Source organism: Pelobates fuscus, chromosome 2 (assembly GCF_036172605.1).
Source record: "Pelobates fuscus isolate aPelFus1 chromosome 2, aPelFus1.pri, whole genome shotgun sequence".
Classification (NCBI taxonomy): domain Eukaryota; kingdom Metazoa; phylum Chordata; class Amphibia; order Anura; family Pelobatidae; genus Pelobates; species Pelobates fuscus.
This window is the reverse complement of record NC_086318.1, coordinates 421,238,488-421,264,361: the sequence shown is the minus strand read 5'-3', so window position 1 is coordinate 421,264,361 and position 25,874 is coordinate 421,238,488. Positions and strand designations below refer to the sequence as shown.

General features: G+C 41.7%; 1 protein-coding gene across 5 annotated transcripts in view; it reads left to right on the top strand.

Annotated features, from left to right (window-relative positions):
* The window catches only part of TASP1 (taspase 1), a 168,385-nt gene that overhangs the window by 110,995 nt on the left and 31,516 nt on the right, over positions 1-25,874 (top strand). For all 5 annotated transcript variants that reach the window (XR_010086636.1, XM_063444031.1, XM_063444030.1 and 2 more), the window contains exons 12-13: positions 16,853-16,963; positions 23,004-23,114. Coding sequence is in view for 4 of the 5 variants with exons in the window: in XM_063444031.1 (XP_063300101.1) it covers positions 16,853-16,963; positions 23,004-23,114 (222 nt within the window). In the remaining variant the exon portion in view is untranslated. The remainder of the gene's footprint in view (positions 1-16,852; positions 16,964-23,003; positions 23,115-25,874) is intronic.

Genomic DNA, 25,874 nt, shown 5'->3' with positions numbered 1-25,874 from the left:
CTATTCATTTGCTCGAAAATCCACGACAGGCAACTTTTAAAGGAACACTCCCACCCCCATGACAAGAGCATGTTATGGGGCAGGATTTTGGGAGAGCCACCTTATCTTATGCAGTTAGTTCCCTGCTATTACCTCTGACCCCTGACTTCCTTCCTAGCTGCTGCCACTGTACGAGCAAGGTATTGCTGGGGGGCCCAGTGTGAAGTTCGTTTCAGCCGATGCCCTCAGCCTATCACTGACAACCCATTGAAAGAAATAGTTCACTTGGGGATACTACAAGTGACATTATAGCAAACTAATCAGTTGGGGTGTGCCATTTAGCTTGCTACCTTTATGTCCTAGATTTATTTGTTTTCATATTTTTACAAGTTCCAAGTCTGTCCTTTTCTCTCCAGATTATGTAAACTAAACATATATGTAGATTTGATGTACAGTGAGTATACATGTAATGATTTTCTAATATTTATTAATGCTGCGGACTAGAGCAGCTGTTAAAGCCTAACTCTGCATCGTGGGGAATGGTAGCTCATCTCTGCTGTGATGCTAATTTAACTTTTTGTCTGACCTATGCTTTATCCTTACGTCATGCCATTTCACGGTTCCCTTTATTTTAATCTCACTGTGTAAATGCATCGGCCCTTGTTTGAAAGTTGCTGAGTAAGCAGGATTCTCGCTCTAGTATCTAGACTCCCGATGGCCAGTGTAACGTTGGGTGAAAGAATTCGCCACCAAATTCTGCAGCATAACCTGACTCAGGAGTTAGAGACAACCAGTTTTGGAACTTATGTCAGATTGTTAAAGGTTTTATTTTTTATTTTTTTTTAAATCCTTCTTTTTGGCATATGGCTCCCAGAAATAATGGCTGGAGTTTTATTTCTTTCGTTCGTCAGGAGTCTCTTTCATGTTTTGTAATTGAAAACGTGTGTGTGTTCCAGTGTGCAGCTTTGGATGTGTATGCCCTCTGGCCCTCCTGTTTCTAATTTCCTGAGTTAAAAGCACAGTCCTTCAAAAGAAGAAAAAGTACAATAATGTTCTTTTTTGCCATGCTGGTAGTAGGCCTTATCCCTCAGTCACTCTATTCTCTTCTGTGACAATAGGTCCATCACTACAAGCCTATCCACGACTCTCGGAACCTGTGGTGGCTTTATTTAGTTCCAGGCCAAATTTGGTGCTATTAAAAATGACAATAATAATCTGGCATTGTGTCATTTATTTTAGCCTGCTTTGTTGGCACACAAATTAATATCTAGGCCGTGCCTCGTTTCATGCTGTATTTTCCTTCTTTTCTTGTGGTTCCTTTTAGGCTTAACAAAGATACTGAAGCTGGAATGCTTGCCTGCAAATCCTTGTAATGTGGCTTTTAACTATTTCTGACATTATTGAAAAGTATCTCAAACCATCTTAAAGGGGCTTTTATGTAAATATATTGGTATTGTGGGCCTGTGTGCCTTCTACGCACGAAGCACATTAAAAATTAGTTTCTGTTACTTATCCCCCCCACTCCAAACCCCTTCTGAAGTCATTGAAATATATTCTTCTGGTTAAATTGTGTTTTTTTTTTTTGTTTTTTTTTAGGCATATAACCTCTATCATACGTAATACAGCTTTAAATGTCAAACATGCGTTCTTAAAAAATTGTGTTATGTGTTTTAAAATAGGTCTACAGTCATTTACAAAAATACCTTTTATGAGTATTTATGACACCTTTAATCATGTGCTAGATTACTATTTTTGTCTTTCCTTTTTATGAAAATTGCATCTCCCATTACTTCTCTATACGACACATGTAGCCTTTTTCTTTATTTCTCTTTCCTTTTAAACATTGTAATTTATTGAAATGATTGCATTAAGTACTGTGGCAAACTCCCCTTTTTACCTGAGTTTGCCATGAGCTCCCGGAGGAGCCTGCTTGACAGCCTCCCGGCCGCAGACTATGGGCCCTGCAGGGAAACCTGTAAAAGACTTCCGAACTTGACCAACTGTTTAGCACTTATTTCCCTGGAACTGTTTTGGGCATGGGGCCATGCTTGCGGTCAGTAAAAACTATGACTTCCAGGAAATTCCTCAACCGATCTGGGTGATTTTTGGACATGTTGTTCAACCAGATCAGGGCTTTCAGGGGGTGTGACTTTTATGTGTTTTTAAGGTACTTTTGGGGGTTTCATAAATTATTTTTTTTTCTGTGCTTGAAGATAATTAGGTTAGATTAGTACAGTTCCTGATTCAATTATCTCCTAAGCACAGAGTAGGGATTCTATTGTTTGTGTATGGGAGTGTCTCACTGTTTGACTCTGTTTTTATTGGTTTGGCACCTGGGTGCCGCACTTGTTGGAAAACATGCATAAAAGGCCAGTGTGCCTCCATTAAAATTGTATTCCAGCTTACACTCCAAAACTGTGTGTCGTCCTGTTATTGGAGGGAAAGAAGATTTACTCCTGTGTCCGCTGTTCCAGCTTGCAGGGGATTCAATGGGGAACGTCCTTGTACGGACTAGAGCTAATTCCCCATTCGGCTCCAGGAAGGAGCAGTTCCAGGGCCAGAGTCAAGCCACGGCGACTGTGGGCACAAGTGCTGTGCTTTGTCCCCTGTTCCTGCTACGCTCTCTGGACTAGGAGAGGTCTACCCACTGGAAGCTGGATCCTGGTCTTGGGTCCAGGGTGGGTGGAGGACGGCGAGACCCCAACCAAGCTGCGGTGGTTTGTGGGATCTACAGTGGTTATGGTGTTCCAGTGCAGTGATTATGGTACTCGCAAGTACTAGGAAGCAGCGATAGACGGAGGTACCCAGTCGGGGTGCCAGGCGGTCCGTTAAGAGGACATTTGCAAATACAGAAAACATATTCTAACGAAAATACAAGTTACAAGTCTTCAGTTGTTGTTTTCTGGCAATAAGCAAGAAATAGAGCATAGAGGATGTGAAGGTCAGATGTGTGGAGAGAATAGTCAGTTTGAGGGTCAGTAAGGTGGGTAGAACAGAAGAGGAGGATCATAGAAGCTAGTTGCTTTAGGACAGTGTTAATTGTGTCAACTAACAATTTTAGTGACATTTTAGTTAACTAAAACCTTTGAGATTGCACAGAGTGGTTGTGGAAGGGGCAAGAGAAACACCTAGAGGGGCTTGGAGGACAAAAAGACAAAGAGGGGCTAAGGAAAGGGCAAAATAGACACCTAGAAGGGCTTGGAGGACACAAAAGGCACAGAGGGGCTAGGGAAGGGGCAAAAGAGACAGAGGCTTTAACTAAACCCATTAGAATTTAGTCATGTTGACTAAAACCTACAGGAGATTTAGTTGACTAAAAGTAGACTAAAAACTAAAATACAACTAAAACTGAAATGGCTTTTTAGTCAAAAGACTATGACTAAAACTAAATTGAAATTTGCTGCCAAAATTAACACAGCTTTAGGGAGGTTTGAGGGAGAGTGGGACTATGACCAGGGAAAGATGCTAAAATGGATAATAACATACAATATTGACAGTCCAAATTAAAGGGACACTATAGTCACCAGAACAACTACAGCTTATTGAATTTGTTCTGGTGAGTAGAATCAGTACCTTGAGGCTTTTTTGCTGTAAACACTGTCTTTTCAGAGAAAATGCAGAGTTTACATTAGAGCCTAGTGATAACTTCACTGGCCACTCCTCAGACGGCTGTTAGAGATACTTCCTGGGTCATGGCTGCCTAAAGTGCATCCAAACATTAAGTACCTCCTCCCTCTGCATGCAGACACTGAACTTTCCTCAAAGAGATTAATTGATTCAATTAATCTCTAGGAGGAGATGCTGATTGGCCAGGGCTGTGTTTGAATGGCTCTGCCCCTGATCTGCCTCCTTGTCAGTCTCAGCCAATCCTATGGGGAAGCATTGTGATTCGATCAGGCTACCACGTCTGCTGATTCCAGTGTGCAGTGGGCAGGCCAAAATAAAACAGGGACAAGCAAGCAGCTCCAGACTTGAATACAAGTAAGATTTTACTATATTAGGGATGCATGAGGGGACCAGGGTGGCTAGATGGTGGTTTTAACCCTATCAGGTCAGGAATACAGGTTTGTGTTCCTGACCCTATAGTGCTCCTTTAAGCAAAATAATAAATGATGGCTCACAGTGAGAATCACGGAAGCGCCTCTAGAGGCTGTCAATGAGACCGCCACTAGAGGCTGGATTAACCCTAATGTAAACATAGCAGTTTCTCTGAATGTTTACAGCTGCAGGATTAACCCTAGATGGACCTGGCACCCAGACCACTTTATTGAGCTGAAATGGTCTGGGTGCCTATAGTGGTCATTTAACAAAGAATTTAAACGGGAACAAATGAATAATAGCTACCCGTTGTGCTGCTCAGGCTGGCCTCTAGGGGCTGTAGGTGTGACTGCAGGGGCTGAATTGATGGTATTATGCAAAGGTTGCCATGTGTCATTGTTTGCTGCCTTAGTACCAGCAGCAAGACGGAGCATGCCTTCAATTGCATGAGTCTGCTGTCTTTCTATCATTAGATTATAAAATACAATTTTTAGGGTTATTGACATTTTGAGCCTCAGTAGCCAAACTGGAACATTTCTTATTACCTAAATTATGAAAATCTGGATCACCCTGCAGTTCACATTTTAGTTAACAACCCAAGCTGATGGATAACAAACAGGCAGTTTTGAGGTTGTATATTTTTATTTAATTATTTTCTTTCAGCAAACCTAAAAATAAGAAGCGAGAATGTGTATGGTTATTATTACACGAGCACACATGATGAAGAAATCCTATGCATATGGTTAACATCTTTACTGAAGCATATTCTCTTTGGTGTGGTTTCATAAATGCTACGATAGATTATTCGTATAGAAAACATAAAGCATTCTTTTAACTGTATACCTGCATCCCAAGTTAAAAAACGATCACCACTAAGTAGAAGCACCAGATTTGTATTTATATATTATTATTTCAAATGTTTTTATTAACATAAGAAACAAATTCTATACAGAGATGTAACATTGGCATTTTGCAATTTAAAAGTAAAAACAATAATTTAACCCCTTAAGGACACATGACGTGTGTGACACGTCATGATTCCCTTTTATTCCAGAAGTTTGGTCCTTAAGGGGTTAAGGCTGACAACATTAAATAGTAAACTGAGTACAGTTACAAGTTAACAGACTCCTAGATAATATGCATTGATCAGCCTCAACATTGAAACCACCTGACTAATATTGTGTCGATCCCCCTTGTGCTGTCAGAACAGCTCTGATGGATCCAGGCATGGACTCAACAAGATCTCTGAACGTGACCTGTGGTCAGGCCCGAACTGGCCATCGGGCACACCGGGCAAATGCCCGGTGGGCCGCGGTGGCCATGGGCCGAGGCCGGCAGGGGAAGTCCCAGGATCTCCCCTGCCGGTCTATGCAGGGCCGGCACTATCCGAGCGCCGGCCCGCTGTGTGCCATGAAGGGCCGGTGGGGAGATCAAAGATCTCCCTCACCGGCCCACTTGAATAGATCTGCGGCTGGGGAGGGAGGGAGAGGACCCGGCGGAGCTCTATCTTGCAGCTCCGCTGGGTTCCTCTCGCGAGATCCGGCGCGTTGCCATGGCAACGACCGGATCTCGCGAGCGTGAACTCTAGCCTCGCAGGCTGGAGTTCACTCACCCACTGGACCACCAGGGATGGTGTGCGAGCGCCGGCCCCCCCCTCCAAGATATGCCGGTCCTCCCCCCTCCCAGGCTAAAGGTAAGAAGGGAGGGGGGGGGGGACATTATAACTATTATTTTTATTTTTTTACCCCCCAAACACACACACACAAAATCCCTTCTAATATTCACACACATCAGTCTCAACCCATCACACCCAGCACTCACACCCAGCACTCACACCCAGCACTCACACCCAGCACTCACACCCAGCACTCACACCCAGCACTCTCACACACAGCACTCTCACACCCATCACACACAGCACTCTCACACCCATCACACACAGCACTCTAATACCCCATCACACACAGCACTCTAATACCCCATCACACACAGCACTCTAATACCCCATCACACACAGCACTCTAATACCCCATCACACACAGCACTCTCTCACCCCATCACACACAGCACTCTCACACCCAGCACTCACACCCATCACACCCAGCACTCTCACACAGCACACTGCACTCTCACACCCCATCACACACAGCACTCTCACACACAGCACTCTCACACACAGCTCTCTCACACCCATCACACATAGCACTCTCACACCCATCACACACAGCACTCTCACACCCATCACACACAGCACTCTCACACCCATCACACACAGCACTCTCACACCCCATCACACACAGCACTCTCATACCCCATCACACACAGCACTCTCATACCCCATCACACACAGCACTCTCTCACCCATCACACACAGCACTCTCACACCCATCACTCTCACACCCATCACACACAGCACTCTCACACCCATCACACACAGCACTCTCACACCCATCACACACAGCACTCTCACACCCAGCACACACAGCACCCTCACACCCAGCACACACAGCACCCTCACACCCGTCACACACAGTACTCTCACACCCAGCACCCTTACACACATCATACACAGCACCCATCACACACATCATACACAGCACCCATCACACACATCATAAACAGCACCCTCACACACAGCACCCACACACATCACACACAGCACCCCTCAAACACAGCATCCATCGCACACACATACTGCACCCTTCACATACACACTACATCCCTCACAGACACCCACTGCACCAAACACACACACAATACTTCTGAATATATGTATACACACACACACACACACACATACTGCACTCCTAAACACATTACGTCCCAGACACACACTAGATCCCTTACCCAACTCTGGATTATAAACGCACACTAGATCAATTTATACACTCTGAATCCTTATATACACACACTCACTAGATCTCCTACACATTCTGGGTCCTTCAAACACACACTAGACTCCTGTATACACACACACACTTCATTCCTAAAATACACACTCTGGATCCCTTATAAACACACTAGATTCATTGTAAACAAACACATACTACACCCTGAAACACACACTCTCTACAACCCCTACAAACACTACATCACCTATATACACACACACTTACTACATCCCCTATACACACATTCTCTACAGCCCCTAGCCATATATGCATTACATTACACCAAATACACAACACTACTAAAACCGACCTTGTTACACAATACCACACCACAATCAGCTCACTCTACACACACGCAATACCACAAGCAGGCTCCAAACACATGCACAATATTCTTTCCTGGCATTTTTGTCTCCTGGTATCCATTTATAGAGACACCAGAGACAAATTGCAAGGAAACACAGTGCAAGCATGTTATTAAATTTGCTTGCGCTGTGCAGAACAAATACAGGGCTTTTTTCTCATGCTAGAGCTCTTTAGCAGAGCTCTGCGCATGGTCTGCCCTGGAAGAGTATTGAACCAACATGCTCACTTTGAGAGGGGGCGTGTTTGTCATTGGTGATGACGAAACACACCCTCTCTGCCCCGCCCCCTTCTTAGTGGGCCGCTGTGATAAAAAATGCCCGGGCCGAATTTTTCTTCCAGTCCGGCCCTGCCTGTGGTATCTGGCACCAAGACATTAGCAGGAGATCCTTTAATTCCTGCAAGTTCCATGTTTCTACAAACAATTCCTAAACAATTTTTGCCATGTGGCAGGGTCCATTATCCTGCTGAAAGGGGCCACTGCCATCCGGGAATGCCATTTCTATGAAGGAATGTATGTGGTCTGCAACAATCTTTAGGTAGGTGGTACATCTCAAAGTAACATCCCCATGAATGCCAGTACCTAAGGTTTCCCTGCAGAACCTTGTCCATAGTATAAAACTACCTCTGCCGGCATGCCTTCTTCCCATAGTGCATCCTGCTGCCATCTCTTCCCCCGGAAAATGACTCACACGCCACAACCCAGCCATCCACCTGATCTAAAATGAAAACTGAGATTCATCAGTCCAGGCAACCGTCTTCCATTGCTCCATGGTCCAGTTCATATCCTCATGTCCCCATTGAAGGCGCTTTTGGCAGTGGACAGGGATCATCATGATCCGTCTGCTGTTACACGTCCCCAAACACAGTAAACTTTGATGCACTGGGTGTTCTGACACCTTTTTATCACAGCCAGCATCACGTTTTTTTTTAGCAGTTTGAGATATAGTAGCTCTTCTGTTTGATCGGACCAAATGGGCTTGCCTTCGCTCCCTACGTGCCCTTTGCGTATGAGTCTAGATATGCTGCTTTTACAAATTTGATACTACAATAAAGATTTATCTGTGATCATGCAGTGCAGCAGAGCGGGGGACCACTGGGTTTGAAGCACATGAATACCGGTGAGCGGAGTATGTTTATTTGTATGGGGAACTAGTTGCTTGGGTGCTGTGTCTTTTTCCTGGACTGTGTCTGATCAGCCACAACATTAAAAGCAATGACAGGGGATATGAAGAACATTGTTGAGAGGTGCCTGGCTTCCACCCTGTAGGGATTACAAAGAATGCCTTTTTACTTACCGTATATACTCGAGTATAAGCCGACCCGAATATAAGCCGAGGCCCCTAATTTTACCCCAAAAACCTGGGAAAACGTATTGACTCGAGTATAAGACTAGGGTGGGAAATGCAGCAGCTACTGGTAAATTTCTAAATAAAATTAGATCTTAAAAAAATATATATTAATTGAATATTTATTTACAGTGTGTGTATATAATGAATGCAGTGTGTGTGTGTGATGCAGTTTGTGTATGTGTTGCAGAGCCTTGGTGGGGGGTGGGCATTTTTATAATTTTTTTTGTTATATTATTATTTTTTAATTTACTATTATTTTTAAAATATTATTTTTTTTATTATTATTTATATTTTATTTTTTTCGTCCCCCCTCCCTGCTTGATACATGGCAGGGAGGCTCTCACTCCCTGGTGGTCCAGTGGCATTGTCAGTTCAGTGGAGGGGGGCTGGCAGAGAGCGCTTACCTCTCCTGCAGCTCCTGTCAGCTCCCTTCTCCTCCCCGCTGGTCCGGTCAGCTCCCAGTGTAAGTCTCGCGGCCGCGCTCTGACCCCGCGGCTCTCGCAAGACTTACAATGGGACTTGCAGAGGGAGCTGGCCGGACCGGCGCGGAGGAGAAGGGAGCTGACAGGAGCTGCAGGAGAGGTAAGCGCTCTCTGCCAGCCCCCTCCTACACAGCCCCATTGTCTGTATTATGGCAAAGTAAATTGCCATAATACAGACATTGACTCGAGTATAAGTCGATTTGGGGTTTTTCAGCACAAAAAAAGTGCAGAAAAACTCGACTTATACTCGAATATATACGGTGCCTTTTTTCTCTCGTAGCTCTGGCCTGTGTGCTGCTGTCCCTGCTCCTTAGCTGAGATCAACAATCTGACCCATTAAAACGCTTCCCCATACTGAAGCATTGGAAGGCTAGTGCGCATACTCAGCCAAACGCCACGCTGCACCAATCAGATTGCCTCTATGAGACTAAATGATTGAAATATCTGAATTTGTTGGTGCTTTATAAATCATAGCAGTATTTAACAGAGTCCCAGCCACTAGAGGCATTTAAACCCTGCAATGTGAACACTGGAATCATTTCATCTGCAGGGTGAAAACAGGAGGGACGTGGCACCCAGACCACCTCATTGCCTTTACATTCTCCGAACGTCTGTTTCTTTTTCCAGGAAACTGATTAATACAGACTCTTCAGAATTGAATCTAAAAGATGTATTTTCAAGAAAACATACTAAAGCGGAACATTATTACAGACCACAGTGGTGTGAAACACTTTCTTGATTTTTATATTTAATCGTGCTTGAAAATGAAAATTTTGTGATCTGCTGCAAATAGGTGAATTATTCACCAAGTGTTGGGAAAGATATTTCCAGGGTTGTTCGCTAAACTGGGAATGCACAATTTTGATCAAAATAGCCAAGTTAAAGAATGTTCACTTTGGGCATTAGGTAATAACTTTTTTGTTATTCTATTAGATATTATAGTACAGAACATCTTACAGCAGGACCAATTATTGCCATTTGTGCTTTGGTGCGTGTGTGCGTTCTTAACATGACTTAAAGTGTACTGAACCCTGCTTATTTAATATCTAATCCCAAAATCATGGTCAATAAAATAGGATTGGTTCCCAATTTCTGCTGTTTTAAATGCCACTTCTCTGAGAAGGCTTCCCTTTTGATTTTGGAACTGAGGATATTAATGCATTGCCAGATCTGCTAATTAGGTGTGTTGTCCTACTTTAATGCATTGTATGTAAATTTAGAATGGAAACCGTTTTTCATAAGAAATACACTTCTTTTTCAGACACGCATTCTGCAAAATGTATGCACACTTCCAAAATGTCCCTATTTTGGACCACTGTCTCTTTTCTTTACTAATGTCCCTTTTTCCTAGGAGCTCCATATTGTTGTCGTGTCTGAGTGTATAACAGCTACCACTAATGTGTCTTTAAACTAATGTGTTTAGAAATCAATCTGTGTGAATAAGGCACTTTCTTGTTGTTCTAAATTATATTTTAGCTTCATAAATTATTAGTACATCACGTAACTTATCTCAGAACCTCTTTGTCCATTTGAAATGTTGGGAGGTATAAAGTATGTACAAGTATCTTAAAGCAGCTCCATACCCCTCTGGTGTGACTACACTGCTAGTTGTACTGTGACCCGGGGTGCAGGGAAGGTATTTTTTACTTATCTGAACCTGTCCCTCGCAGTTGCCGCCATCTCTTTTTGCAAGGTCGTCTACAGCTCCTGGAACTTCCTCTGTCAGGAGCCAACGTCAGAGCTGTGCTGTCGCGCATGCACAAGAGTGCAGCACTGATGTCTATGGAGGATCCCAAAAGACTGCAGGGCTCCTCCATAGCGAAAAGGTAGCTAAAGGTAGCAAAAGACTGCAGGGCTCCTCCATAGCAAAAGGTAGCTCCTAATTTTACCAAGCTTGCCGAACATAGGAAAAGTACATCAGATAAAGCAGTCCCTACTTTGTCTTTTATCTTTTGACTGAGTTGGAATTTTATGGAAATGTAAACACAGTCTTTATGAGCATTTCATAAAGATTTAATTTTCTTTGGGGGAAACTAAATGGGGAAAAAAGTACACATTGAGCACATTGCTTGTATTTCATACATTGTGCTAGTTGCACAGAATTGCTCATTGACAAATGGATTATAATCTGTATTCTTCTTTTACTAGTAGTTTTGAACTCTGAGCACACTGCAGGTGTCTTGCGATCTGCGTACACATGCAGTATATTACAGAAAAGGTTATAGGCTTTCTGTGTTTGCATGTATCATCGCTTCCATAATGTATTTCAGGGCTGGAGATTGTATCTCTTCATACAGCTTCTGTATTTGGCAGCATGTCCTGTAATTGTTTCCAGCTTCTCACAATTCCGAAACAATGCAAAGTATGGTATGAGATGGGTCTGCCGTACGATCCGCCGGTCACCGGGATTAACAGTGAATCCCAAGTCATAAACCTGCAAACTGCGGGCTCAACTTCTGCAGTCAAAGCGAGGCTATTGCTTTATTTTAAGGCCTGTGTTTGATGAATCCAGCACAATAAAACCAACTTGCAAACAACCTTTATATGTTCTTGTCATTATTATTCCAATGTCATTTGAAGGGCATGTACTTTTGTATGTTTGTTGTTTTGATTTTTAGTTTTTCTCAATTAGTATTATTATTATTTATTTCTTTTGTTGTATGTAGGAACTTAGAACCATCAAATGGGAAGACAGTATACCTTACTACATTTTAGATCCAGGTGTAGTGTTGTAAAAAAAAAACCTGATTTAAGACTAGATTTATAATAATTCTATTGCTGTATGATCCTGAAATTAAAGTCTAATGAAAAAAAAGAATAAGCCTATCGAGACTGTGTGGAAGAGGGGGGTGAACTCCTTGTGGACGTCTGTGCCGTATTGCCAAAGAACAGTCATACTATAAGATCAGATATATACCAGTGCTTAACAGATTTATAGATACAGTGCAGAGTAATGAGCTATGTGTACACAGCTATTTTGTGTCCTTCAGCGCATTCTAAAGCAGGGGTGGCGAAATCTGGCTCTGCAGATGTTTGTGAGCCATTTGTCCCCTAGGAAGTATAGTTGACAAACGCCTGCGGTTGCAGGATTAGCCATCATTGTTCTATAGAAACAAAGAATAACAAGTGCACATATATATCTATTATTATTATTATTGTCTGAACCATTCCAAGCCAGTGACATGCAAATGCAATCAAATTATGGTGACACAAATGTTCTAACATTTTAGGCAGTACTTTGCTTCCTGGCTTGTACCGGGTCAAGGCCTCGAGAGGTTGTAGGTGTCGCCCTTCCGAGGGAGTCCAAAGGGAGATCTAAGTCTCTCAGTGCTGCTGCGGCTTCTTGCATGTCGTGTATTACATGCGTTGCTTCTCCTTTGGTGATGTGCAGTGTGTTTGCTGGGCCCCAACGGTACCGGAGCTGGTGTGTGCGTGGTAGGGAAGTGAATGGTCTCAGTGCCCTCCTCCATGCCAACGTTCCTCCCGAAAGATCTGCATAGAAGGAGAGCTCCATCTCCTCAAAGAGGTAGGTTGGTGGGCCTCTGATAGCTGCTTGTACTGCTGCTTTGTCCGTGCAGCTGAGGAATTGGATAATCAGGTCTCCAGGGGCTGAGGTTGGTGCCTTGATTCATTTTGGTATACGGAATATACCGGTTATTTGGGTCGCTTTAGCCGTTTTGGGGTTCAGAAGTGCAGTTAGTAGCCGCCTAGTGAAGTGCGGTAGTTCAGCTTCTGAGATGTTTTCTGCTACTCCCCGCACTTTCAGATTGTTTTGGCACCGTTTATCTTCCTGGGCGTCGAGCTTTCGTTCCATGAGGAGATTTTGTTGTTGAAGCTCTGAGACCGCCCGTTGCAGCTCCTTGATATGGGTGGCCTGGGTGTTAGAGTGGTTTTCTACCACTCCCAATCTGCTAGACAGACCGCGCAGGTGGTCCTCCATTAGCCTGCCGATCGCTTCCATTGTTACCGGCGTGGAGGCCGCCATGGGCGTCGGAGGTATACGTGGTGCTGTCGAGGGACCTCTGCTCTGCTACATACTCCTCCTCTGCTTCATCCGATGTTCCATCCTCAAAGTCGGAGCAGCCGCCATGTAGGGATGCCATATTGGGGCCTGGGGCGCTCAGAGCCTGTTTCCATAAGTCCCCAATGTTCATGCCCTGCCGAGGCTTGTCAGGCATTTGTTTTTTTGTTTTGCAGCCCATGTGGATTGGGGGATGTAGGGATACCCCCTGATGTGTGAGTAGGGTGGTGAATCCCACCTTTATCGACTGTTTTTGCTCTTTTCTTCTCGGAGCTCCTCGGCCATGCGTCTGATCGCTTCAGTAGCTAGACTCCAAAAGTAAAAATATTGATATTGAACTTGAAGATATCTCTTGAACTTGAATGTTTTGCTCTAACCTTACAAACTGCTTGTGAACTCGCTCATCTTTGTTTAGTGAATACATACTGATTTATATTTTTCATTTTTTTTTAATGTGTTGATGAGTGTTTATTTTTTTTTTTTTTACCAAGCTTAAGCCTCCTACATAACAAAAACAAATATATTCATACAAGTGGTTCTGGAATATACAAATTAAAGATTTTTTTTACGGAGTTGCCTTCCAAATCAAGATAATCCTTTTTCTATCACAAATGAGTATACTTGGCAAGCAATAATGTAAATATCTTCCATCTTTCCCATTACTTGCTTTTCTGCACAATTCCTATTTGTTTATCTGCCCGTTTATCCATCAAACTCTCTAAGGTACTTCTAAATCTTAATCCCCAACTGCACAAAAAGGCGATTTCTCATTCTCCAGTGAAAATACTGAGAAGGATCAGCCTAAAATCCCCGAATAAATCAGATTTGGTTCTAGTTAGGATTCTGTGCCAACTGCATGTTATTAATTGACCTTTGCCATTCCAGTAAAAACAGCATGGACCCATGTGCCAAAAGGCTAAACCAAAGCGATGCACCATGAAGTCTTCAGTAATCCTAGTAGTTGCAATGACTGTTTCTGTTCACATGTACTCAAGTGACCAAATAATGGGAGCTTGACATATCTGAACAGTGGACATGTCAGTCCCTAGTGCATGTGCTCAGTATACAGGCTTGCCGACCTGGGTTGCATTTACAAACAGGACTGCACTAACACTCTTGAGTGGCTAGATATACCCTGTAATGTCCTTACAAAGGATCCTCTAGTGCAGTGTTCCCCAACCCCCGGGCCGCGGACCGGTACCGGTCCGTGGATCAAACGGTACCGGGCCGCCCAGGGGTGTGCGAGCCTGCCGGCTAATGCAGGGCTGGCATTGCCCAAGTGTCAGCCCTGCAATGTGCCTGCGGACCGGAGGGGAGATCAGAGATCTCCCTCCCCGGTCCGCAGGCACTGTGCGGACAGCCGGCAGGGGAGGGAGTGAGAGAGGACCCGGGAGCTCTTACCTGCAGCTCCTCCGGGTCCTCCTCTCGCGAGATTTGGAGCGTTGCCGCGGTAACCACGGCAACGCTCCAAATCTCGCGAGAGTGAACTCTAGCCCTGTAACTGGGCTAGAGTTCATCTCACCACCACCGGACCACCAGGGAATCCCCACCGGACCACCAGGGGGGACCCTCCTCCCAGTAAAGGTAAGAGGGGGGAGAGGAGGGAGGGGGGACATGAATATATTAAGTTTAATTAAATAAATAAATAAAAAAGCCTCCCTGCCCTCCTTACCCCCCATACACACACTGCCCCATACACACACTACACACTGCCCCACAAACACTGCCCCACAAACACTGCCCCACAAACACTGCCCCATACACACACTACACACACTGCCCCACAAACACTGCCCCATACACACACTACACACACTGCCCCACAAACACTGCCCCATACACACACTGCCCCACAAACACTGCCCACTACACACACTGCCCCACAAACACTGCCCCACAAACACTGCCCCATACACACACTACACACACTGCCCCACAAACACTGCCCCATGCACACACTGCCCCACAAACACTGCCCCATACACACACTACACACGCTGCCCCATACACACGCTGCCCCATACACACACTGCCCCACAAACACTGCCCCATACACACACTACACACACTGCCCCATACACACACTGCCCCATACACGCACTACAAACACTGCCCCACACACACACTGCCCCATACACGCACTACAAACACTGCCCCACACACACACTGCCCCATACACACACTACACACACTGCCCCATACACACACTACACACACTGCCCCACAAACACTGCCCCATACACACACTACACACACTGCCCCACAAAAACTGCCCCATACACACACTACACACACTGCCCCACAAACACTGCCCCATACACACACTACACACACTGCCCCATATACACACTGCACACACTGCCCCATACACACACTGCACACACTGCACCACAAACACTGCCCCATACACACACTACACACAATGCCCCACAAACACTGCCCACATACACACACTACACACACTGCCCCATACACACACTACACACACTGCCCCACAAACACTGCCCCATACACACACTACACACACTGCCCCGCAAACACTGCCCCATACACACATTACACACACTGCCCCGCAAACACTGCCCCATACACACACTACACACACTGCCCCATACACACTACACACACTGCCCCGCAAACACTGCCCCATACACACTACACACACTGCTCCATAAACACTGCCCCATAAACACACACTACAAACACTGCCCCATACACACACTACACACATTGCCCCATACACACACTACACACACTGCCCCACAAACACTGCCCCATACACACACTACACACACTGCCCCGCAAACACTGCCCCATACACACATTACACACACTGCCCCGCAAACACTGCCCCATACACACACTACACACACTGCCCCATACACACTACACACACTGCCCCGCAAACACTGCCCCATACACACTACACACACTGCTCCATAAACACTGCCCCATAAACACACACTACAAACACTGCCCCATACACACACTACACACATTGCCCCATACACACACTACACACACTGCACACACTGCCCCATAGACACACTGCCCCACAAACACTGCCCCCATACACACACTACACACACTGCCCCAAACACACACACACTGCAACTCTCACACACACTGCCACCCTCACATACACACTGCACCGCTCACACACACATACACACAATTTTGAGTCTGTCTTTATGTGACTGTGTTTGTGATTTTCTGACTATGTATGTGCCTGTGTGTTTTTTTAATATATGTGACTGTTTTTTTTTTGTCTTATTAAATCAAAACAAGCGGGCCACGGAAAAATTATCAAACGTTTACCGGTCCGCGGCGATAAAAAGGTTGGGGAGCACTGCTCTAGTGCACATATTATAGGATGTCAGAATAAAATCTTGAAAATGCAGGACTGTCCGACAGTATCTGGGACTGTTGGGTGGTGTGCTTGCATGCCCCATCATGCATTAAACATCCCCATACTTCTCATCAAGTCTGCTCAATGTACACAAACATGAAAATCCAAGTCAAGCGTGGGAATCCTTTCATTACAAGCTGCCTAAAATAGTTATATGTGACGATCTGTAAATGTATACACAGTATTGTATTGCATTGAGAATTAAAGGGATGTCAAGTCCAGCCAGCTTGCCAATGCTTTTGCATTTGATGTGTATGTGAAAGTCTAGAACCGTAACTTACAGTATGCTACGATATCAGTTCTGTTTATCATTGTAGGCTGCGGAGAGCATCTCGTTCGCACAATATTGGCCAGAGAGTGCTCGCTTGCGTTGCAGGCTGAGGATGCCCATCAAGCTTTGTTGGAGTCTATGCAAAACAAGTTTATTGGTAAGTGAACCTTAACAATTCAGCTTTATTGGGAAAATTGTATAAATCCAGCCGTATTAAAGTATATCTCTTCTACTCCATTGGGTCATTTTCAGCTTTATTTTAAAAAAATGAAACACGCTCTGTCTATTTATTATCCTAGGAATGTGCTGTAAATCTGTTCTTCTTATTTTTCTCCTGTGATGATCATTTCAGTTGGGAAGTGGCTGTATTATCTCAGCCAGCCCCTGCTAGCTCATTTATTCCCCTGGAAATTGTAATTTCAAAATGTAAGATGTCTTGATTCTACCTAGGAATAAATTGATGTGGCTGGCTTTTTGTACTGTCTCTCTTAAATAGTACATAAGCAAGAGGCTTTTTTCATGCATACGAGTATATGGTACACACCGTTAGTTCTTCACTAAACTGACCAAATAAAGGAATATTAGTAAATATAGTGTCATGTTTATATATTTAATGGCCTGCTTGGCTCATCAATAAAAGGGTCACTCCAGACCCCTAAAAAAAACTTTATAAATGTAAACATGTGTCCTCTTTTTTTCATGTTACCAAAAGTGCAGATTTGAATAGAAATGTACACTTTTATAAAGTGGTTACACCCCCTTGGCTTTCAAGCAGACAACCAGTCCTGTTACTTCCTGGTCGTTTAGCTCACTGGAACTAAACTAAAGAGGCAGCCATTGCCCAGAGCACCTGACTTACAAAGACGTATCATTAAGCTGATTGGTCTGGGTGGGGTTTGAAGGGGAGGGCTTGAAAGGGCACCAGACAAGAGAACTGCAGTTTTTGCAAGATTTTTTTTAGGTATATCTCCCAATGAAAAAGTAAATCATTAAATGCAGTGATTTTCTATTTATTTTGTATTTGGGCAATGGAGTGTCCCTTTAAGCCTGAATAAGAAAATGTTGTTCAAAAAACATCCTAGGTTTTGTTTGTTTGTTTTTTTTCACTATAATTTCTGTAAATAATCCTGAAGCTGATTTTTAAGACATAGGTTCAATTACATGCCCCAAATTTTTTTTTTCTTACAAAAGCCTATTTTTTTTTTCCATATCGAGCAAATAAATAAATGACTTATGAAGTGAAACATTTTCAAATATTTTGAAAAAAAAAACAATTTTCTGCCTGCCAGATAAAGAAACCATTCCAGCTTGCTTAAGAATTTGTTTATTGCTACGTTCTGGATAGTGTTATGCACACAATGTGTCATTTTATCTATACAAAAATAGCAAGACAAGTATTTGATATATCAAGCAGGAATGTGATTGGCAACATGATTTCCTCTTATCCTGCTCCATCCTTGGAGGAAAAGCAACTTACAACAAGTGGATTTAGTTTGAAAAAGAATTCAAAATTGATTTGAACTTTTTTTTAGTTGACAATGAACAGATGCAACTATTTACAACCAGAACTCAGATTTACATAAGTGTATTTAAACAGCTAATTAAAGCAACCTCATGGGTTTCGTAGAAGTAATGCAGGCTTGGGCAGCGCTACGAACAAGTCTGCTCATTTTTGACTTGTATTCGTTTTGGAGCACACCCAAGAGTTGAAGACGTATACAAATTATGTTAACGCAGGAACTATATGGAAGTATATCAGGCACGTCTCTTGTCAGTCATTTAACATAATTGGCAGCACAGGTTATTTACATCATAAATTACATTTATAATCCCGTGTATGCGGAACATGCCTTTACAGTACTAAGAAGTCTAGGCAATTTAAAAAGAAAATGTAAAGTGAGACATCATGCACTTTTATCATTTATCTTCCTTTAGGTATAGATGCAGTCTCTACATTGTGATGGTGAGATGGTAAAATTAGTATAGATTACATTTTGTAATCACGCGCGGATCCTATACACACACACACACACACACACACACCATGGTTCCCTGGAGTGGATGGCGTGTACAGTGTAATTATAAAAATGGACTATAAACAGTACAGTGCACTGTAGTGGTTATGGGGTGATAAGTGCTTCAGCGCTGCCCCATGCCCCATGTTATTGAAGTGGTTATTGGCCATGGAGAATATGGGTATCATGCCCCTGTTTTTCCTAAATCTGTTTTAATGGATATCATAGAGTAGTTAAAATAATAAGATATTTACTCATCGTTTGCTTCGCAGAGTCCAGGAATAAGACATTTTTTTTTTACTGCTTCTTTAACTCTGCTATTTTATGAACAGGCATCTTCTGACTCTGACTAGCCTATAACATTTCAGATTTATATATATATATATATATATATATATATATATATATATATATATATATATATATATATATATATATATATATATATATAAAAGATATATAGAAGATCCTGCAATCTCCCTGGCTGCTCCATATATCTCCATTTTGTAACCTCTCCCATGTGTAGAAGTACATAAATGGAATGGTCTGGGGCCTTGAGGTGTTATCATTTGAGAGTTGAAAAACAAATAGAAGAATCAAGAAGAGAAAGCTTCTATTCGATCACCCGGGTGAGACAATGATCCAATATTGTAGAGCGCTATGGAATCTGTTGGCGCTGTATAAATGGCAATAATAATAATGATCCAAATATCAATGACGGAGGATACATTAAATATACAAATCAGATCAGAATAATCTGGTGATTGTAATCGTATCTGATTTTTTTTTTTTTTTTGTCTGTAATATCGTGAAAAAAAAATGTACATTTAGTGGGGTAATGGTTGACCTTGCCAAGTTTCTTTCTTGTATTCATGTATATAAACTAGATAATCATATCAGAAAAATGACATGTAGCCTTGTAAACTCTTCAAAATTACTTAAATAGGGACCGACAACAGTCTAGTAAAAGCTAGTTACTAACAACCTTTCACATGGATTTAATCTAGAGCAAAATTCCTGTTTGTTGTGTGCTTGAAGGGTTTTGCTATTTTTGTATATTTCTTCTATCCTATTTAGAGAGTATCTCGAAAACTTTCTTAAGTCTTTGGGAACTCTTCCAAGAAGGGAATTCCTGGCTTGGACACTTGGAGCTTTCTAAGCTGCAGGTGATGGACAAACCAATGGCAGATGTCATTTTATTTTTTTAAATCGATGCAGAGCCAACCGATCGTCTAGGACTAAAAATAATATGTATGGCAAAATTATGTGAAAAACATTTGCTAAATATGAATGTCCCGGGTTGCGATTTCTTGAGAGGAACAGTCGATCAGTGTGATGACAGAAAAATAAAAGGTTTTGTGGATAAACAATCTTCTTCCAAAAATATAAATATTATCAAGAGAGATGTGTTACTGATCTCTTCTTTTATAAGAGAGCCAAGTTTATGGATCACAAAGTAGTCATAAATATTTGTGTTTTAACACATTCAAAGGAATTTGGACAGATAATGATAACAGAAAAATATGGCTTATAAAATCCACATATTTATTTTTGTGGTTGAATCATATGAACTATTATATGCATTGTTCCAGTAATAGATTTTGAGTTTGCAAAACTGAAAGCATGGACAGTTATCCGTACACATTTATTTAAATTTTAAATTAGTTGAAGTACACAATGTACAAGATGAGGGTCCATTTACAAATCTCTCTTCTAGATAATGTTAATTCTTAAATGAAAACAAAATTTCCCTTACCTTGCAATAAAACCTAAACTAAAATAGATGATATTATATTGCTCTCACCCAGTGAGACTAGTCACTGCAAGGCTTAGGTGAGGAGCCTATGGTAGTTCCTTCTGAGTAGCTTCCAACTCTCAAAACCAGTTTGCCTGCTTTCAACGGGAGGTACGGGAGTACCAGGACACTTCTGGCAACATAACCACTACAGCAAACTGCTTGGAGTGGTCGTTTAATATATTGAAAAGGAAATGAGTAAACCAACTGGGTGTATACGTTATACTTTCTAATTACACCTGTTTTATTAGAAAGTATATTTAAGGAACACTCTAATAAAATAAAAAATAGACCCACAAACATGTTTTGCACCATAACCACTACAGCAAGCTACTAACTATGTGAGGCTGTCTCACCTGATCCAGGACTGTTGGGGGGGGATATGTTAAAATATTCCATCACTGAGCTTGAAACATGCATTATTTTAAATAGAAGCTATTGTTAGAAATTGAAACCTGCTTTATTTAGTTTTTTGTGAAAATGTGTTGCGCATCTACCTTTGCCAGAGTTATTTAACTTTTAATATAAGCTTTTTGTTTTATTTAAATATAGCTGTCTACTGGGCTTAGGATAAACAGGCAAACTGCGTGTTTACATGAGAGAGGAAAAAACACAACACATTTTTCTCAAGTGAAGTCACTGCTATCATAGTCCTCTATCTCAAAACATGTAGATTACATACACCATTACATTCACTGCATACCATGAGCAAACCAGCCCATATTTGAGAAATGTTAATGATCTCATTATGTTAAACTGTGCATTTCATTAGAATGTACCAGACAAGTATGGAAAGGTTTCCGAAGAATCGCTGGAGTTCAGCAACTTCAAACAAAATGCCATATGGGCCCTTCTGTCAGTTGGATAATGTGCATTTTATAGCCTTTTAAGCGATGCTGTCTCCAGTACCAAGGAGAGCCTGGGCAACTGTCTGCTGGAAGACTCCCGTGTTAAAAAGATTACACTTCTATATTGCTGTAAAGGGAATCGAAAACTGCAAGCTCCGTTGTCGAAGATAAAGACAATACATTGCGCACAGTGTACATGACACAAGCTCAGTTTAAAGTGGCTGTGTCAATAGAAGTAGTCTATACACTATCATATAAACATCTGTCTATACTTTGTGTTGATTGTTTTTTTGTTTTTTTTTAATATGTTGAGCAGATGAATATATATATATAAATAAAAAAAAATCCAGTTAATGTTTGGCATTTTGAGGTCAGATCGTCATCTGAGAGTTTAAACGGCTATTTCCTGCACAGTTAAATGGCAAGAACTACTCTGCTATTCAAATTCTGATTGTCTGCTGACATCAAATGTGCTTTGCCGCCTTAGAATCTTCCACTTTACCAAATCCGCTTACACTGGAAGAACTGTGGGCACCTGACACAGCGAGGTAATTGTCACACTCTTCCTAAATTATTTGACAGATTACCAGTGGTTGGGACCAACGGCCTCCTGGCACTATCAACTTTAGAACATGCTGTTCTGGTACCTAGAATAAAGGGTGATTTTAAAAAGAACCGTGTAAAATAAACATTCATGTAAAAAAGATCAATTTTTTTTTTTTTTTAAACTTCCCTTATTACACCTGTGTGTTTTATTTAGAATTTCTCACCCCCCTGCTCTGTTAATACCCCCTGCTGGAGCATCCTGTGTGTAATATGAGTTCAAATAAAAGAGCAGGAGATAAAACTTCTAAAGTGAACACATTATGCTGTACGATCTGATTGAAAATAAAATATTTCATGTAGGCTGTGTGAATCATTGGTGTGGCTAGGGCTGCATAAACAGAAAAGGTGATTTTTAAAGGGACATTATTGGCAATTACAAATAATTCAGTTTAATGCAGTGGTTCTGGTGTATAGATCATCCCTCTGCAGTCTGACTGCTCAATTTTCTGTCACTTTGTTTATTCAGCCCAAGTCACACCTTCCCTGCATGTGACCCACACAATCTCCCTAAACAATTCCTGTAGAGACCTAATGTTTGAACTTCCTTTATTGCACAGTGTCTTTAATTTAGAATTCCTTATCTCCTGCTCTAATGGCCTTCTAGAGCCCGCAGTAGCCTCTGTGTGTGATTAAAGTTCAATCAACAGAGCAAGAGGGAAAAACCTCTAAAGTAAACCCACTGTGCTATCAGATCTAATTGAAAATGAAATAAATATATTTATTTCACGTAGACAGTGTGAGTCACTGCCAGGTGAATAAACAAGTGAGACTTTACAAGTATGATGTATGCACAAATATACTGCATTAAGCTAAAGTTGTTTTGGTGCTTAGAGTGTCCCTTCAATACGGAGTCTCCTCCACCACTGTATTTTAGTGCAACGTTCGTTTTGATTAACTCCATATGAAAGTTCCCATATGCTTATATTTTGTCAGGCTCACCCTTCCTTGCTAATGAAGATAGCATTCTTGGTGGAGTAATTGTGCTTCGATCATGCAGGTGTTCATCAAAACTGGACTCCACCAATGATAAGCAAGCCCTTCTAGGTAAATAATATGTATTGCTACGGTACATTGTTTGTGGGCCTATAAATATATTTATGTGCGTTTTGTGTATACATGCGTTCACGCTCTGCTTGTTGTGACAAAACTAAAACTGATCAGTACAAACAACATGAAGCGACCAGGTGATATCAGTTTCTTTCTTTATTTTTTTTTATTTGAAATGTTATGTTTATTGCTTTATCATCTTATACCATGACAGCTCTGTGTACAACAAATCAAGATGTTTTCCTGATTGTAGAGGCACTCTCCAGAATAGTTTGCATGCCGTCCTGGTTAGATTAGAAGACACAGAATAATATCACTTGTAAGATCCTCACTGTTAGATTGCCATGAATAATAAACATTCTTGCTTTTAAATCTGTACACGTAATTTAAAGCGGGCCCTGACATACACAAAATAGTTTGCTTTATTGTATTAACCCCTTAAGGACGGAGGCAATTGTACAAGTTCTAATCAAAACAAAACCTGGAATTTGCGCTATAAGTTTGCTCAACCATAATATATCTTTCATATTACCATATATACTCGAGTATAAGTCTAGTTTTTCCGCACATTTTTTGTGCTGAAAAACCCCCACTCGACTTATACTTGAGTCAATGTCTGTATTATGGCAACTTACATTGCCATAATACAGACCAGGACCGCCGGGCTCATTACAAGCCCGGCGGTCCTGTTGGGGGCTGGCAGGAAGCGTTTACTTACCTTTCCTGCAGCTCCCTTCTCCTGCGTTCTGGTCAGCTCCCCTGTAAATCTCGCAAGAGCCGCGGCGTCAGAGCGTTGACACGGGTTACCGTGGCAACGCTCCGCGCGGCACGCAGACCACGAGACGTACAGGGGAGCTGACCGGAACGCAGGAGAAGGGAGCTGACAGGAGCTGCAGGAAAGATAAGTAAACGCTTCCTGCCAGCCCCCCTCCTGCACAGTACACACCACTGGACCACCAGGGACAAAACTAAAATTTATATAATAAAAAAATAATAATAAAATAAAATAAAAAATTTAATAAAAAATATTAAAATTAAAAATAATTATAAAATTAAAATAAAAAAATTAGAATATTTAAATAAAAAAATTAAAAATAATAAAAATGCCCTCCCCCCACACACTACACACACACTCTACACACACACTCTGCATTATATACACACACACTCATACAAACACACACTCTGCATTCACACAAACACACAGAGTGTGTTTATATAATGCAGAGTGTGTGTGTGTTTGTATGAGTGTGTGTGTGTGTGTATATAATGCAGAGTGTGTGTGTGTTTGTATGAGTGTGTGTGTATATAATGCAGAGTGTGTGTTTGTATGAGTGTGTGTGTATATAATTATAAAAATCACAGAATTTCATAGCCCCAAGTTTTACCCTCGACTTATCCACGAGGCATAGCATATTTCACAATTGTTGGTCACAAAACTGCACTCGACTTATACATGAGATCGACTTATACACGAGTATATACGGTAAGTGCACCAACACTTATTATATATCATTTTGTTCAGCAGAAACAAGTCTTTTATTTCACTTCAAATATGTGACATAATTTAATATGAATAAAATAAAAAAGATAAATTAAGAAGTGTTATTATTTTTCAAGTTCTACCTGACATTTTAACTGTGACTGGTATAATAATGTTGGCTTTAACTGCAATACACATATTTGTGTTCAGCGATATCTCACGAGTACAACAGTACCCCCTATTTCCAGGTTTTATGGGGTTTTGGAAATTTACAGGGTTAAATATAGGGTTTTCCCCATTTTCAGATTTAACACATTAAAATTTGCCAGATTGGTTTGCTGGGCCTATGTTGCCTTTGAGACTGTATGGCAGCCCAGGAATCAGATTTCCCCCATCATGGCATACCATTTGAAAGAATAGACAACCCAGGGTATTCAAAATGGGGTATGTCCAGTCTTTTTTTAGTAGCCACTTAATCACAAACATAAAAAGAATAATATTTCACCTTAAAACAGGATAAAATATGCGGATTGGCGCTGAATAAAACACGAGAGAATTATAGCAACAAACCCCAGTGTCTGTAAATCACTCCAAAAGACACTATATGGTTAGACAATACAAACCACAAAGCGAGGGGGGTGCAGCACAAATAATGATTAACACTTAACAATGTGAGACCTCTTGATCACTCTGTAAAAGACAGTATACAAAATAGACATAGCATAATACTGTTTAAATAAACAATTGGTCTATAATAGACTATCTTCAGTGCCCCAAGGAGCAGGCTCTGGCTGTTTCAGCAATTAAATAATAAGCTTATTCAGTCTATAGATATATTATATCTTTAACCTCCTTCCAGATGGGTAAGAATCAAACGATGTCAAATGAGGTAGTAAAGATGATTTACTTTAAATAAAACCAGTATGACATAAAAACACCAAATCGAAATAAAAAAATAACACACAAAGTTCAATACACTGATGCGTTTCAACCTTCCGGTCTTTTTCAAAGTGTGTATAACTCCTAGCCCGGTGTTTGTTTTTAATCGCTGTATCCGGAAATTGATATTAGCGCCAATTCTGGTTTCTCACTTCCGCATCGTGAAGTAATTGCGGTAAGAACGTCAGCACATCAAAGCATCGAGACGTTCTGACGTAATACGTACAGGCAAAATCGTCCGTTCTAAAGTGTCAGGAAGTATGAATAACGGAAATTCTAATAGCGCCATTATAGTAATGGGCGCTATAGGTACATAAATCGATAATGATGTAGAT